Source organism: Capsicum annuum, chromosome 5 (genome assembly GCF_002878395.1).
Source record: "Capsicum annuum cultivar UCD-10X-F1 chromosome 5, UCD10Xv1.1, whole genome shotgun sequence".
NCBI lineage: Eukaryota > Viridiplantae > Streptophyta > Magnoliopsida > Solanales > Solanaceae > Capsicum > Capsicum annuum.
Genome location: NC_061115.1, coordinates 2,392,511 through 2,410,866, shown reverse-complemented (window position 1 = coordinate 2,410,866; position 18,356 = coordinate 2,392,511). Strand labels below are relative to the sequence as shown.

The 18,356-nt window shown below is 37.6% G+C and overlaps 1 protein-coding gene across 3 annotated transcripts; it reads left to right on the top strand.

Annotated features, from left to right (window-relative positions):
* Positions 1-443: 443 nt before the first annotated feature.
* On the top strand, positions 444-16,516 carry LOC107870129 (protein phosphatase 1 regulatory inhibitor subunit PPP1R7 homolog; the record flags this gene model as incomplete). Of its 3 annotated transcripts, none has more annotated exon segments than XM_047412402.1 (5): positions 444-674; positions 883-1,029; positions 1,114-1,256; positions 1,355-1,469; positions 16,150-16,516. In XM_047412402.1, coding segments are annotated over 5 exon segments (717 nt in total), but the record flags the coding sequence as incomplete, so codon positions are not given.
* Positions 16,517-18,356: the final 1,840 nt, after the last annotated feature.

Below are 18,356 nucleotides of genomic sequence, written 5' to 3'. Positions count from 1 at the left end.
TCTCATGACCAAACACCCCCGTAGTATTGGATTATATAGTTTGCTGCTAAGTTCTGTCCCTTCTTCTGTATCAACTTGGTAATATGTACATAAAATCCTTGAGGGAAAAAGTTTCTATTTCTTAGGAGTAGGAAAAAATTTTCTCTTTAGCCTTTTTAGTGATATTATGTGTTGGTTAGTCAGAGAAGCTTGACAGATTCCACCTCTGCAAGTTGAACTCTAGTCTGTAACGCAACAACTTAGCAGTTTTTCATCCTTTTATTTTTCGTTTTTATATCTTTGAGCTAATCAAAGATTAAATAGAATGTTGAGTGACAACAGCTTATTTCCAGACTTCAACTTTTCCCTGTTTTACTTCTTGTACGATAGTCTGGTCGTAGATGCGACTACAATAGGCCTTTTAAAGTTATCTGAAATCATGCCTCTCGAACTGTCTTCTTCAGGAGCTAGTGCTTAGGGACAATAAGCTGAAGAAAATTCCCGATGTTGCGATATTCAAGAAGCTTCTGGTACTTGATGTTTCTTTCAATGAGATATCATCACTTAATGGATTGTCCAAGGTCTCCAGTACACTTAGAGAACTATATGTGTCTAAAAATGATGTCACCAAGATGGAGGAGATAGAGCACTTCCACGAGCTGCAAATACTCGAACTTGGGTCCAATAGATTACGGGTTAGTTTCTCTTAAAGGTGACTTCAAAAGAAATTATATAGTTATCAACCGTCTACACTTGTAATTTTTAATCCTAAAAGTTTTACAATAGCGGCAGGACAATTAAAAAAAAATCTGCCTGAAGTCAAATATATTTGTAAATGTGAGTATACTATGTAGCTTCTCTGGCTCATTAGATACCTTTGAAGTGCTTTGTTTCTTGATACAGGTTATGGAGCTTCCGGAAAATATGAAAAACCTACAAGAGCTATGGCTCGGTCGCAATCGTATTCGAACAGTTAATTTGTGCGGTTTGAAATGCATTAAAAAGATCAGCCTGCAGAGCAACCGTTTAACTTCCATGAATGGATTTCAGGTCCTTATGCCCAATAGTTGTGCTTTGTTCATTGTAGACGATTTCGTTTTAAGAGTGAGCTGTTGTGTTGTTTTCAATCTGCAGGGATGTGTTGCCCTTGAAGAATTATACTTGAGCCATAATGGTATTGCGAAAATGGAAGGTTTGTCTACCTTGGTAAACCTGCGGGTCTTAGATGTATCAGCAAATAGGCTTACAGAAATTAATGACATCGAGAACTTGACAAAGTATGAAAGCTGTCCTGGCAATTCCAAATGTGTGAATTACTCGTTTTATGCTAGGAATTGTCATCATCTTCATGTTCACTTTTTGGTTCGTATTGCAGATTAGAAGATTTGTGGCTTAATGACAACAATATAGCATCACTTGAAGGACTGGCAGAAGCTATTGCTGGTGCTAGAGAGAAGCTAACAACCATTTACCTTGAGCGAAATCCCTGTGTAAGTGTCTGTCTTTAAACCTTAGCACATCCTTATAGTATTAACTGACATCAATTGTCTTGCTCCTTTTTTTTTTTTTGGTTGTATATTTGCTTGTACTTAGTCTCTCTACCTCCTTGAGGTAGTGGTGAGGTTTGTGTTCACTTTACCCTCCCCGGACCTCACTTGCGCGATTTTACTGGGTATGTTGTTATTGTTGTATATTTGCTTGTACTCGAACTTGAAGTTTCTTCTCCAGATCCTTAGATTCTCTCTTCCTTCGTCTAGAACTTCTTTATGGGGCTTTCTGGTTTATGCATCCCTCCTCTCAAAATGGATCTTTGTCACTCTTTCAACTAGTGATTTTGTTCTTTCATAAGATTCTTTACAAACTTTTTCTCTTGTTCTAGGGTTTGTATTGCTTGATAGGTGATAAAACTGTGATATAGAGTGGGGACACACATGTGGGATCTGAAATATTTCAACCTATTTTCAATTTAGAGCCGGATGAAGGGGATGATGATGCACGAGCTAACTACTAGGGATCACTAATTTTAGAAGAGCTGGGTCGTTGGCCGGTCCAAAACTCTAATCAATAAGTGGGACTGCTTCTTCCTCTTCAGGCCCAATATTATTTAATGAGGTTCAGGTCGTCTTACACACCCAGCTTATCTCGTCCATCTCAATGAAAATCAACTCAATCATTGATGAAATTGAGGCAAATATTTCAACAATGATGTTCTGGTAAACACACTATAACCAAGAAGAAGAGGAAGAAGAAATGCACGTTCAAGACTCAAAATAGATAGCAACATGTGAAGAAGCTGATGTTTTCGAAGATGCCGTGACTAATATGGTAAGGGAGTATGAGTTGATAGTCTAGGGGACAAAGGAGACATACAGTTGATCCTGGCAGCAAAACCGGACATCCGGCTTGTTGAGGAAGTGGAGCCTTTAAACACACGGTCACATGAAGAGGAGATAGAAGGGGAAATTAATGCATCTCTATGGTTTCATCAAAATATGATCAAAGACCCTTATTGAAGGGTGCTTCTTCAATGCTCCAAAACCGTGGGGTCATGCTTCAACACTTGTGTTCTTGGATTGGCATCAAAGGTAAGCCCCCATGCAATCTTCCACACGTGGGTTTGCTTTTTGTCATGCTCAAAATGAGTCCTCCATGCATGTTCTTGTGTCCGCGAGGTGACTAAGTCTTGAGTCTTTATGTGTTGGCTTCCAATGATGTCTTCAAAAGCATAGATGGCCATTTGGCTCGTATCATCCTCCCCCTCTTGAAAAGGATTTGACCTCGAATCCATACCTTGCAAAATTAAGGAAAGGACAAACAAGCACAACATCCTCATGGCATGAGGGTTAGGGTTAGTGCAACAAATAACATCATCATGCCAAGTTGGTACACACTTGAAATATAGCCAAGGATCCTTCGTGTTAAACATTAGAAATCTATTGAAAAATTCACGAAGGAGTTGTATATGGAAGCCACCATGTCTTCATACATATATAAGAAGGGTATCACACAAATGGGGTTGATCCAAAGTAGTTTCAAGAGAAGACTCTCTTCTTGACCTACAAGTGATAAAACCTTGGTCAAGAATGGAAACACACAATGGTGAACCTCTTGGAGCCTTTCATGACTCCCCATCTTTAACCCTTCATCTTGGTTGGAGTTCTTTCCCTTGCACAATGTAGGTTCCCCCCAAGAAAGACTTTCCATTATAGGGAAGGATACCAACATCCTCTTTCAAGCCTTGCTTGTCGTGTAGACCAAACAACAATTTGGATGTATAACAAGCTCCACATCCCAAGAGATTACCGGGGTCAAATTGGAGAAGTAGCCAAGGACTTAGGTCTCGGCCCTTCTCACTTGCCCCTACGGTGCCATCCTCAAAATTAGGCATACCTTCTTTATCATCATTGGAAATATCATGAGCCAAAAAAGGGTTGAGAAAGGTGTTCCACAAGTCATCTTCAAATATAGGGTTCTCATGCATGCACTTACTACTAGTTTCAAGATCTCCACTAGGAGTATGCCCAACATAAGAAATACATAGAGAAGAAGTAGATGGAATTTCTAAACACGCACCACCTTCTCTTTCACAAGAGTAATCTCCACATAGATACAAACCACCACGGGTAGCAAAGGGATCACAATCAAATCCATCTTCACAAGAACAATTACAATTCGGGTTTCCCAAACTTTCAAGCAAATCAAGGTCATCTTCACCCGATTGATCATTTTGCACACCCTCACTAGTTGTTGGCAACTCACGTACCAACTTAGACTCACCTTGGTTTTCACAGGGGTCAACTAGTGTGTGAATACTCTCATCACTTGGCATTGGGACCTTATTCAAGTTACAAGTGCTAGCACTAGGTGGACTCAATTCATTCTTATGAGAAGAATCAATTTTATCATCTATAGGATCAACAAGTGCTTGCTTTCTTACAACAAGAATTGGATCTTCATACAACCTAGCAATATCAAGGGTATCACAAAGGGAAGACTCATGCCATTCTCCTCTAGGCAATCCACCAACTACATCCACTTGGTTACTACTAGCCACATTACAACATTCTAAGTTTATAGGAGGGTAGGAGATAGCATTTTTACCTTGTGGCTCACATGAGTTTCGGCCTTCACCTTGGAGTGTGTCATGGCAGCCCACTTTCTCCTTTGGGGAGCTCTCATCACAAGGGAGTTTCCGATTAAGTGGTGCTTGGACAAGAGGAATTGGATTTGGTGGTCTAAGTGTGGATCTGGCGTAGTTTTTCAAGGTTCCGTTTGAAATCTTCACTAGTGGCCTTGAAAGTATCACCCATGATACCTAAGAAAGCAACCAAAAAAAACAACAAACTAGTTAGCTCAAAAGTATCCTCACCGCACTCTCCTCTCTTTGGATACCTCACATTTGGTCTCACAAGTGTTGTAAGTTGGCTTGTACTCCGTGAGACGTGGAGGGGTGAGTTCTACTCTTGTCCGGAGTGGATTTTCGTTTGAAAGACTCAAATGAAATCTGGTTCGGACTTGAGCCAAGGATTACAACGAATCAAAAAGGTAAAAGCACACGAGAAATGCAAACATGAACAAAATGAACTCAAAACTAACTTACAACCTAGTAGGTGATTACTAGCTTGTCAATTAGTACTAGAATCAATAAATGAAACTAAAGGAACAGGAAAAAGAAACAAAGAAATTCAAAATTTTGAGCCTTAGGTCATTTTGGAGGGTGGTGACGTGGCAACCACGTGGCAACCTTGGATTGGGCGTCAGGAGTTGTTGAAATTTGAAATTTTTTGTTTCTCAACTTGAATTGTTCAATCTCCAATTTGGAAGAACGGATTTTCGGCTATAGTAGGCCAAACAAGACTTTGGTGCCCTTTTTCAAAATTCAAGAGGCTTTGACTTTCTTGCACCTTTTTGGCAAGACAACCTTTTTGAAGGTTTGTCTCGTTTCTTCTTTTATCGCCCTTGAAAAATGCCCTTTCTCCTTTTAAGAATAAGGCTTTTTAAACGACCTATTATCTACTTTCTTCTTTGTTGTTGTCTTAGAAATGTTTCCAAGACAAACAAAGACCACTCTTTCTTTCACTTGATTTTTAGATCAAACTACCTCCTTTGAGGATTCTTCTTCAACACAACATGAAGAACAACAAGAACATTCAAGAATGGAAACCAAACCAAATGAGCTCCAAATTGAATGATTTTTGTTTCTTTTAGCTCACGTTGAACTCCACAACAACAACAACACGTTTTCAAACCCACATCTTCAACAATAACATCAAGAACACATTTTCAAGCCACCAATCCTCAAAAAACTGCAACCTTCAAATTCCAAGAACAACTCAAAAATGGCTAAAAATACGGATTTAGACTCAATTCGTGTTGGTGAAGAAGGGTCTAATACTAGAAACAATCAAAACACATAAAAATTTCCTTAATTTAAGTTCAAAATTTTGGCCAAAGACCAAAAACGGGACAAAATGTTTCTTTTTGGATTTTCGTTTTTTCAACACTTTTTTTTTTTGTGATTTTCGAGTTAACAAGCCCAAGATTGATTCTGTAGGAACGAAATCAATCCTTGCACTGATACCAAATGATACGACTACGAGTACGGAACACTAAAAACAGCCACAAAACACAAGAACAAAGCTGGAAATAAGATAACAATAAATGAGGCAGCAACACAAAGAAACGAGATAAGGAAGACAAGATACAAAACATAACAACAATGCAATAAATAAAGGATGGATAGTAACTTGACATAAAATTATACAAGAACCTTAGAACCAAGACGTGTATCAAATGTCAAGACCCCTACAACCCGTATAATCAACACCAAGCTCTTATGTAGGCACAAGAGGGAACTCACTCTCCTCAAGCACCCGTGTTTCTAAGCAAAAATGCAATACAAGTGAATCCACACTATGTGTCACCTTAGTTTCGGTTTCACTCTCTCTCTCTAGAGGAGACTAATTCTTTCAATATCATTCAACAACCCCTAAAGTAAGGCTAATAAGTGTATTTATATCCTAACTTATTACATAACAAAAATGACCACAATACTCTTAATAAAAGGGGCGGCCATGGAGTGTCTTTCCAACAATTGTAGTCTCCAAAATACCCTTAATGAAGGGTGCTTCTTCAGTGCTCCAAAACCGTGGGGTCATGCTTCAACAGTCGTGTTCTCGGGTTGGCATCAAAGGTAAGCCCCCACGCAATCTTCCTCACACGGGTTTGCTTTATGTCATGCTCAAAATGGGTCCTCCATGCATGTTCTTGTGTCCGCGAGGTGACCAAGTCTTGAGTCTTTATTCATTGGCCTCCAATGATTTCTTCAAAAGCATAGATGGCCATTTGGCTCGTATCACACACCTTACCTGTACCTTTTGGAGGCAGAGAGGCTGTTTACACACGGGTTAGATTCAATAAACGTTGGGTATTAGGTGGTGAATGGTGATTACACAGTTTGATTTCCCTCCAAAAAGAGGAACTGCACTACAAGCACCAGACAAATGACAAAATTCTCAAACTTTATTGATGACATGAAGCTGGTTGATCCACAACTGGAATGGGGCAATTACACAGCTAGAAAGAGGTAATAATTAGGAAATATTATCGAGAATTGATAGGTTCCTTGTTTGAGGATTTGGATGATATGTTCAGAAATATTAAGCAAGAAATTCTATCCAAAATCAGTTCTGACCACTCTTTCCTAGTTTTAAATTGTGGTAACTGGGACCTAACCAAATCTTATTTCAAAAAATTGGTTGTTGGAGACAAAAGGTTTTAGTGATAAAGTAAAGCAGGGGTGGTCTTCCTTTACATTAAGGCAGACCGGACTAAATTCTTGTAAGGAAGCTCGTAGCTCTAAAAAGCAAATTGAGAGAATGGAGCCTAATCAATTATTTACAACTTAGAGAGGGATAAAACTGTTATCCTAAATTAAATCATTGCACTGGATGATATACTACAAAAAAAGATGTTCGAATGAAGAAAAGATCACCGAAAAAGAGAACTTGTTCATGGAGTTTGAAGAAAGAAAAGGAAGAAATTTCTTGAAGGCAAAGCAAGGATAATAGAATTCTTTAAAACTCTAGAACAGTGTAATGGGTTGCAGGAGGATGTAGATATACTTAAGTGGCTACATCACAGTAGTTGAATTTATACACGGTAGTTCAACTCGAAGTTTCTTGGACTCTTCACTTATGGTGCCGCAACCATGTCGACGCGACATGGGTGTGGGTGTGGGATCCGTACCCGATCTGGTTAACTAATTTTGGGTACGTTGACCAAAATCACTTGGAAAGTTTGGACAGATTTAAGAAATTCTGTAATCAAAACAAAAGTTAAGGTGAAATTGAAGAAAATAGAATACCTTGTATATATAAATTTCTATGTTATTGCTTTTCTTTTTATCTCCTTTAAGAATTTTCTTCTTGAACAATATTTTCTCTCAAGTTTTCCACATAGTATCTCTATTTTTAAATGTTTAAATTATTTTTCACCGAATTCCTACACCCGTATTCATCCCTAGATTCATATCCCCGAATCTTTAAATTGAGTCCGTGAAGGATCCGACCTCTAGATCCGTACCCGTATCGGACACCTGCACCGAGTCCGAGCAATGTAGGTTCAACTTATAAAGATTTGAATCAAGTAGGATCTTAACTCAACCTTTTGGCGTTGGAAACATATTAATTAAGTTAAGGTGCCATATAAAGTGGCATGTTTTACTTTATTGTTAATTAGAAGCTTGGATGTTGAGATGGATGTGTGGGCTTACTAGGAGAGAGATATGTTCAGAAATGGAGAAATGGAGATATTCAGGATAAGGTGGGAGTGGCTCCGTGGTGGACAGGATGCGGGAGGTGACGGTGAGATGGTTTGGTAAATGAAAAGAAGAGGCACAAATGCTCCAGTTAGGAGGTGTAAGAGACTAATGTTGGAGGGTCTGGGAGCGGTATAGGTAAGGGAGAAGTATTGTGGAGAGGTGATTAAGCAGGACGTGACGAGTCTTTAATCCATCGAGGACACGACCCTTGATATGAGGGTTGGAGGTTGAGGATTTGATGGAAGTCTAGTAATAGGTAGTTACACATTTTATTTTTCCTTACCAGTAGTATTTTTTGTTATTTTTAGTATTTTATTATTTTCCTATTTCATATTCTTAGTTTCCTATTACTACTTTTTGTTTCTTCTGCTTCGGTTTGCTTACTATCTTCTTGTTATTGTGTATGTTCCATATCTACTGTGTTTATGCTTTTCTTTTGTCGAAGGTCTATCAAAACAACCTATATCTGCACAAGGTAGGGGTAAGGTCTATTATGTCTACATACCCTCCCCAGACCCCATTTGTGGGATTACGGTGGGTATGTTGCTGTTATTTGTAGTTTGAGAGGTTGTTTTGGCTTAGGATAATTTTAGAAATAGGGGAATACAACTTTCTTCAAGATGCTAGTTCTGTGGGAAGGATGCAACGACAATCAATCTTCTGTTTTCATATTGCAGAATGACTAGCCAACTATGCAATCTGTTCATCAATCTCAGAGATAATTAGATGCGTAATTCCTAGAACTTCTGAAATTGAAGTTTCGACATGCTAGAACAAAGGGGGGAAACGATACAAATAAAATAATGATGAAAAATTATCAAATCAAGCATTTGTTGGATGATATGAAAGGTGAGGAACTCAAGATGTTTTGAAGACACAAGTGGCACCTTGCAGAAAATTAAGGAATTTATTTTTTGTTGTAAATTTGAAAACACAGTTGATCTTATGACAATTTTAGATGTATTCGGTTCCTTGTAAGTAGAACAAGAAATTCCTTTTCTCTATATTTTGGTTTCCATCCAATACAATCTTTTCTTCTGATGTCTATGCATATATATAGAAAATGTTACCATTCAAAAAAAGATTTTCTTGGACTCCCAGTACTCCCACTGCTTATGGTAAAGTAGCATATACATTATTAGATAGTTGAAGCTCAAATTGTATTCTCGTCAAGTTAATAACCATTGCTCTTAATCTAGATCTTTATTCCTTCTTCTTGAACCTCTGTTGTCATGAAGGGTAGACTTTAGGCCCTATATGATAAAAGGTACTTTTAGGGCTCATTCGTTTGCACTTAATAGAGGGCTTACATTGAACGTTGCGGTGCGTACACGCTTCAAACGGGCTTGAATGATGAGATAAAAAAGATGCGCTGGGGATGATCTGGACATGGTTGTTCGAGTTATCTCGCTCATCGAGAAGCTACTGCTAGGTGGGTAGAGATTTCAATGATCACATGGGGACCACAACTAGGGAATACGATTACGTACATGATGGTTTTTGTTTTGGAGAAAGAAATGAAGGCGAAACTTCGTTGTTAGAGTTCGCGTGAGCTTATGGTTTTGTGATAGCTAACACGAGTTTTCAGAAGAGGGAGGGGAGCTGTTACCTTCTAGAGTGCGGTGGCCAAGATTCAGATTGACTACCTACTCTTGAGGAAGTATGATAAGGGTAAGATTGAAAGGTTATCCTGGGAGAGGAAGTGTGATAGTCTTGGTGATGGACTTGGAGATTAAAAAGGAGAGGAAAAAGATAGGTATGTATGGTCAACCAAAGATCAAGTGCGGTGCCTTGATTAAGGGCATATCTCAGTAGCTGGGGAGAAGTTGGAGATGGTGGGGGCTTGGAGAGGGAGTGGGGATGCGAGTAGTAGGGTCGTGGATAATGAATTGCATAAGAGAAACAACTAAAGAGGTGTTAGGGGTCTTGAAATGTTTATCCAGGGGACTGGTGGTGGAATTGGGAGGAGGTGTAAACAAATAAGGCGGTGTACTTGAAGCTAGTAGGAGGTCAGACGAGGAGCAGAAGAGGGAAAATAAATAGCGGTATAAGGTGGCAAAGAACGAGGCAAAGTTGGCAGTTATAGCGCCGAAGATGGCAACATTTGAACGCTTGTATAAAGAGCCAGGGGCCAAAGATGGGGACAAGAAGTTGTATAGGTTTGTCAAGGCGCAAGAGAGGAAAACCTGCCGTCAATCAAGTGTCGTACATCAAGGATGAGGAGGGTAATGTATTGGTGGCGGAGGGACTTATCATACGTTGATGACGGACATACTTCCACAACTTATTGAATGAAAATGAGAACAAGAGTATTGTGTTGGGGGATTTAGAGCACTCTTAAGAGTTGTCAAAATTTTGGATATTGTAGGAGTATTATGGGAGAAGAAGTAAAGAAGACCATGCATAAGATGGGGTAGAACTACTAAGCTAGACGAGATTTCAACAAAATTTTGGAAAAACGTGGGCAAAACGGGTTTGGATTGGTTGACTGGGTTGTTTGATGTCATATTTAGGACGATGAAGATGCTTGAGGAGTGGAGGTGGAGTACTATGATTCCGTAGTACAAGAACAAGAGTGATATATTCGAAATTGCAATAACTATAAGGGTATCAAGTTGCTAAGTTACACTATGAAAGTTTGGGAGAGGTTGAGGAGGAATGTGTTTATTTCTAAATATCAATTTGGTTTCGTGCCAGGTCAGTTGACTAAGAACGCCATCTACCTTGTGGGGAGATTGGTGGAGCAGTATATGGACAGGAAAAAGGACTACTGCGATAAATTGACTAAATATACCCCTTGGGGCCAAATTTACCCTCGATATCATACTTTGGAGCCAAATTTTATGTGTCTTATTCCTTGTCATGTTATGCCATCCATCTTGCTTCTTATTTAATTACGCTGTGGTCTACTTTTCTTTATCTTGAGCCGGGGGTCTATCGGAAACAACCTCTCTACTTCTCTGGAGGTAGTGGTATGGACTGCGTACACTCTACCCTCCCCAGACCCCACTTGGTGGGAATACACTGGGTTTGTTGTTGTTGTTGTTGTATTACCCTCATTGTTAAGAAACTTTTCACTTGTACCTTTCCTTTAACAGAAAAGCCCAAATCAACGTTAAATTGACCATTGTTTAAAAATAAATCACACCCTAATCTAATTCGCTTGATTCGACCCACAAAAATACCCAAACAAAAATATTCCTCCCTTAGTTCTGTTGGTCTAATTTTTCCAACGAATAAAAATATTTCTCTTTCAACGTGCAATGGTGGTAGGTTGTTTACAAATGAGAAAAAAGTAAAATGGAATAGGATAATGTAGAAGCATATATCTAGTTAAAATTTCTATTTCAAACTCTACTCCGGTTTAGTTATATTCAAATTTCAAATTTTGGTATGCAATTCTATGTGCATTGAGATTCTAAAATCAGTGAATAAGTTTTTTGAGCAAATAAAATGATGAAAAATTTGTACAGAACTAAATTGCATATGAAGACATGAATGGAGATGGCACATAGGGAGACTTCTTAACTCAATCATCCAGAGAAATATTCAGTGGGCCTCCTAATCTATTGCATTTGACCGTCAGGTGCCATTTTTCATGAGCTCTGCATTGACGCAGTCATGTAGATCTATGAACTGAGAGAGGGCTATATTTCTTTGTTTTTGCATTGATACAGATCAATTTTTCATGAGCTATGCACGGATAAATATCCAGTGGCTTAATCTTGTTGGAAAAATTTGACCAATAGAACTGAAGGGGGTATATTTATTTTTCTTTTTTGTGGCTCATGTCGGGTCAGACAGATTAGATTAGTGTGTGCTATATCTTTTTAAAAAATGGGACATTTACCGTTGATTTGAACTTTTCTATTAAAGAAATGGTACATGTGAAAAGTTTTTTACCTAGGGTAAATTTGACCCCGATATGACATCGGGGGTAAATTTGACCCCAAAATATGACCAAGGATATATTTAGACAATTTTTCAAAGTAAACGGGTGAATTTGGCCTCAAAGTATGACGAGGATAAATTTGACCCAAAGTATGACAAAAGGTATATTTAGCCAATTTTTCAAAGTAGAAGGGTAAATTTGTCTCTTTTTCCACTTGGAAAAGGCATACGATAAAGTTTTAAGAGGTTCTATGGAGATGTTCGGAGACTAGAGATGTTTCAATCATGGCAATTAAGGCATGTTTGTTGCTAAGACACATGCAAGAATAATAGGAGGAGGCTTCGGTCATTTTCTAGTCTCGATTGGGTTGCATCAGACATAGACTAAGTGCAATTCGGTGAACTAAAGCTCCCGTTATGCGCAGGGTCCGAGGAAGGGCTCCACCACAAGGGTGTAATGTACGTAACCTTAACTTGCATTTCTGTCAGAGGCTTTTCAAGGCTTCAATCTGTGACCACCTGATTACATGACAACAACTTTACCAATTACTTCAAGGCTCCCCTTCAGAGATAGACCTTTTGCTCTTTTTATTTGCTTTGATGATTGTTGTTTTGACATGACACATTCAAGGGGAGGTGCGTTGGTGCATTTTATTTGCTGATGACATTGTTCTGATTAACGAGATGTGCAGTAGAGTCAACAAGAAGCTGGAGGCGTGGAGACAATCCCTTGAGTAAAGGTTTTAGGTTGGCATAGAGTACACGGAGTTTGCTAGTTTAGTGAGGTGCCTCGTGTAGTATACTTGGAAATGAGGTTGGATTCTCATCTCCGTGAAAGGGAGTTCAAGTACCAGGGGTTATTATCCAAGGCAATGGGGAGATTGACGAGGATGTTACGTGTCGCATTGTTGTAGGGTTGTTGAAGTGGGAGCTAATGTATGGTGTATTTTGTATTAAGAAGGTTCCACTAAGACTTAACGGTATGTTCTACAGAGTAATTGTTAGACTGTATTTGTTGTATGGAGCAGTGTTGGCTAGTCAAGAACGCACATCTTCATAAGATGATGAAAGTTATAGAAATGAAAATGTTCGCGATGGATGTGGTGGCCTTAATAAGAGAGATGGTTAAAAATAAAGATATTTGGGTCAAGGTGGAGTGACCTTTGTGGCGGACAAGATTTGGGAGGAGAGGCTGAGATGGTTCGGGCATGTCAAGAAGAGATGCACAGACGCCCTAATCAGGAGGTGTGTTGACGCTGGAGGGCCCGAGGAGAGGTAAAGGTAGATCAAAGAATATTTGGGAGAGGTGATCTGAAAGGACATGGAAAACCTTCAGCTTACCAAGGAAATAAACCTAGATAGGAGGGTGTGGAGGTCAAGGATTTGAATGGAAAAATAGTTTATAGTTTCGCGTCTTGTCTGTCCAAGTAGCACAATCAAACCTCTCTATAGTGGCAGTGTTTGTCCGAAAAAGTTGACTACTACATAGAGGTGGTGTTACACATAAATAGGGACATTTGATATTTAAATCTTATTTAATTGTTGCAAATAAAAATATGAAAACTATTTTTTTGTACTTTTTATGTTATAAACGAAAATAAAATAATTGTTAAATTTAAAATCTCAATCGATTTTCATATTTCACTATTGAACGGACTAATGCATTACTGGAAAAATTCATAACAAGATATATCGTACCGACGAAGAATTAAAATCTAAGGATCATAAAAAAAGGGCAGCCTGGAGCACTAAAGCTCCCGCGATGTGCAGGGTCCAGAAATCTAAGGATCGTATGCATTTAAAATTAATGAAAAGTTCAAATATTTCAAGCTTGATGTAACAACACCATACCTAGTGTATTCCCACAAAGCGGGGGTCTGGGGAGAGTATAGTGTACGCAGTCCATACCACTACCTCAGATGAAGTAGAGATGCTGTTTCCGATAGACCCCCGACTTGGGACAAACACTAATATAACAAACAAAAAACATAAAAACACACAACAAACAAGAAATAAGACACCCATAAATTAATACTATAAATTATTTATCCAAAATCACCAACAAAACCAAAACACCACAAACAAGAAACTACAAGACACAAATATTCCACTCCAATGAGTTGTGTTATAATCTCTTCATCAGTGTGCGTTTCAAGTATTGGAAGTGATGTGTCAAACTTCATATAAGATATAGTATCCATTTGTAACGTTTTATTCGTTTTACCTTGTAATTGTGCGAATCTCTACCTCCAAGTGATTCGTCATGATATTACGGAATCTTTAGGCATTAAAGTTATGTTGTCCTAAAGTACAACGATTGAAGAACTTAAAAAAGATTACAATTTGCTTAGCTTAATGATTACCACAAATATTTTAATATTTTATTTTATACCATACATATATAAGTTTTTTATAAAATACTAATGTTACATAAAGATTTTATTTGAGTATGTTGTTATAGAGATAATTTTACGAAAAGTGTACCACTAATAAACGCCATTGCTGTTATCGATAGAATGTTGCTCTAGTAAAATGTAACGTGAAAAATCTATTTCGGAGAAAATCTGGCCGTTATAATGAAATGTTGTTATAACGAGGGGACGTTACAGAGTCTGATTGTATTAGTACTATTTTTGATATTTTTATTATTTTACTATTTCCGTATTTCTTGTTCTTAGTTTCTATTACTAGTTGTCTTCCATGCCTCAGTGTTCTTACTATCCTGTTGTTGCGACTGCTTATGTCTTCATAAGTGTTGTGTTTTTGCTTTCTTTGAGCCGAGGATCTACCGGAAACAACCTCTCTGCCTGTCAAGGTAGAGGTAAGGTCTGCGTACACGCTACTGTCTCCTTATCCCACTTGTGGGACTATACTGGGTATGATGCTGTTTGTTTTTATACAGATGTTGAGAAAACAAATCATGTTAATTGTTCAGTGTCCAAATCTATATACATCTAATATTCATATATATTTTCAGATTCAGACATCCTACTGTTCAAAAAACAAATGGCACCTTATATTGCCTGTACATCACTTCATAAGCCAATCTATTAATTCTTGAACTTGCTGTATCAAAGCGCATCATTGAATTGTGCAGAATCCATGGTTGGTTAATGTCCTGCAGATCTCTGTCTTCTGCTCTGTATAATTTCATGCTTAGTGAATTATCTGTGTAGTTCCTTTTAGATTTCCAACAATTTATCTATTCAGCTCACGTCCCTAAATGTGTTTTCAACTTCTAGATTTATCTCATAAACAGGATGCTGAAAGATGAGACAATATTCAAGTCATGAATACACACGAACACACCAATCGGTGCTGATTGCTCTTTGAATTAGAGACATCCTGGTTGAATGATATAACTACTTTAATCACCTGAAAGCACAGAGGAGATATTATTCTCCCTTGAAACCCCAAGATGTTGAGAAAGTGTTAAATCCCCTTGAGTTGACTTTTCTTAATCAATTAACATACAAAGCTTTGATTATTACATCGAAGTATAGAAGCACAATACTTAAAAAAGGAACACGTTGGAAGATATAAACAATGGAGATTTGGCAAGTATACTCTAAACCCTAAGAAGTTGTGGGTGTTGGAACCTAAGAATTTGTAAGGGCATGTCAAACTCCAAGCTGATAAAAGATAGGTTATGAAAGCTCTACACGTTCAGGAGAGCATGAAAGATTATATAAAATCTGAACATAGGGTGCAAGCCCTAAGCACTGGAAAAAGTCCAAAGATATGGATCCTGGGCATGGCAGCCAAAATTATGGAAGCAGCACTGGGATGCCTGCTTGATGAGTTTGAGGCACAAGATTTCAGAAAGAAACATTTTGTAAGGTTATAGTCAAACAAGGTGAGACTGAACTTTTGATGGCTGGAAGGGATCTATCTTTAATTGCAGGGTGAACAACAGGATAGAAAGGGTGGATTCATTGTCTGTGAGTTGGCTTTATATTTGAGTTGTATGCCAAACTTCTATTCGTTTGGAAATTTCAGCGGCATGATGGACTTGGGCTCCTAGTGCTTTTGCATTCTGGTAGATGGCCAAATTCAGGCGAATGTGAGACTTCGCCTTGTGTCTATGAATTTATGAATCAATCCTGGACTACACAAGATGAGCTACTGGTTCTTACCTTGTAAAAGAATCCTAGAAAGATGGGTTTACAGAGAGTGGTGAATTGAACTCGACCTCCTGGTTGAAATGGAATGCTCTGGCCACTGGAGCAACTTCACTTGTCTAGAGATTAGATACTTTTTTGTACTTTTTTTCCAGAATCAAGGTATATTTGGAATGTGTTTGGTATTATTTTTGGCACGTCAGATGTAAGGTTGAACTTAAATTTAATGCTTGCCGGAGATTTCTCAATTTTTTTTGATTAGTTAGATCTTTTACGTCACAAAGGTAAAGGCTTAGTTCTCTGATAACTTCCTAATGTGTCGTATTATGGTTGCAGGCGCAATCTCCGAACTACACAAGTACTTTGAGACACATATTCCCAAATATTGAGCAGATTGATTCTGAAGTCTACGCATAGGCATGGTTGATGCTGATCCACATGAATAATCTGCTTTTCTCAGTTTTAAATTTTCTTCTATGAGATCCACCTGATGAGATGCTGTAAAACCTGTTATGGCATGATATATCCAGCTCCTCCATCATTTCAGGAGCTCAAGTCCTGAAAAGATGAAAATGCATGTAGCTTCTACCTAATTAGTGATCATGCAATGACATTTGCTCATTGTTTTTTTGTCTCTGAAGATACTTATTTTGTTTGTCCTCGGGCTACAAAGGAGTAAGAATATTTGCTTTTTGGTGTTCTGCATCGTGAACTGATAGCACCTTACAATCGTATCAACAGTGAAAATATAACCGTAAAATGTGTAAATTGGTGTTTTACGGTCAAAACAAATTTTAATTTTAATTTTAATTTTTTTTTTTAAAAGTTACATGTTTTTTACAGTTTTTGAGAGATTCTACATACATTGTTAATTAGGATTGCGAGATAAGCTCTTAGTAATCCAGGATTTAGGTAAAACTATAAGAAACTATTCTCCAGAAAGAAACATTGATGGAAATCTAATATTCTCAATGTGCATAATTTTGGTGCTTGTGTCCAGCTTTGCACAGTATTGAGCACCTTATGCTAAAGAGTGGAGGTAACTTGTCTCGCAATTTAGTAAATTCTGAGCAATTTTAGATTTTTTTAAGTGGTTAAGAGGATTCAGTGCACGAAGTTAGTTCTTCAGGCCGAACTTTAGTGTGGGCCTGCGAAGGAACTCGATAATTTTCCTCATTAATCCCCAAGAAAATCAAGTGATTATATTGACAATTTGAGATTTGTTTCGCAATTTAGTAAATTGTGAGCAATTTTTTTTTTAAAAATTGTTTAGAGGATTTAGTGCACGAAGTTAGTTCTTTAGGTCGAACATTCAGTTTGGCTCTGCAAAGGAACTTCATAATTTTTCTCATTAATCCTCAGCGAAATTGTTGAGAATATAATTACATAATAAAAGGGTGCTCTCTCTAACAGCTTAAACTTTTAGATGAGATGGTCACACACTTTACCATGATATCAGAGCACACAGATGTCCTAAGATTGAATCTCACCGTCATCCATTATTAAAAAGAATTTTCACGTGTTTTATCTATAAAAAAATTAAATAATAAAAGTGGGTCCTCTCTAACGGCTTAAATTTTTAGATGAGATGGTCACACTTCAACAACAATCAAGTGATCAACAATTTGACAAGTTTCTTTTCTGTAGTTTTCAAAATTAGACTGCCCTTTGAAGCAGTGGTAGACTTGCAACTGATAATGAGCTCCCTTCAACTCTAAATCAGCTCCGATGCTCAAATATTATACACCAGATCCTTTAAATTAAAATACTTGTACCACTTATTACTCGTTACTACATATCAAGTACACCCCCAACTCAAACATGGGGCTTCACTACAAGGATCAAAAGAAGGAAGATGATAGAGCTTCAAGATCCCCATGGTAGAATTTGAGTAGAACCTTATTTTTAACTTTTTCGCTGTTCCTTTGCCAAGAATCATGAGTATTTGGATATAGGATCATGGGTATTAGAGGAGTTTGTAAACTGCTGGGCCAAACTTGTCAAGAATCTAATAAGGTCCATTGTAATTAGAATGCAACTTGTTAAATGGTTTTTGAAAATCACAAAGTTGTGTATGTTCCTGTAAGGTAAACTCCAATCTCTAATAAAGTACCGGGCTGTCAGATCTATGAGAATTAGCTTGGAACTTCATTCTTTCTACAGTTCTAGTTCAATGAAACTAGAGAAATTGAAGTTTTTTTCTCTATTAAATAATAATTTGTCAATGAGAGGAAGGCAGAAAAGATGAACATGACGTGTGGTTCAACAACAGGAGTTGTGGTAATTTTTTTTTAAAATTTATTTATTTATAAATTTTACATACGGTGAAAAGAAAGTAATTTTGATTTATCATATAACTAGCAAAACCCACGCTTCACCCGGTGTGGCCAAGATGAATTTTTCAATCATAACATAATATTTTAAAATATATTAATGAAATGACAAATAAAATATTTTTTGAAGAAAATTTTCAATTTTATATGTTTGATAGGGTTTAATGCTTAATTATATTAATCTAATTATAATTAATTATTGTACATTTA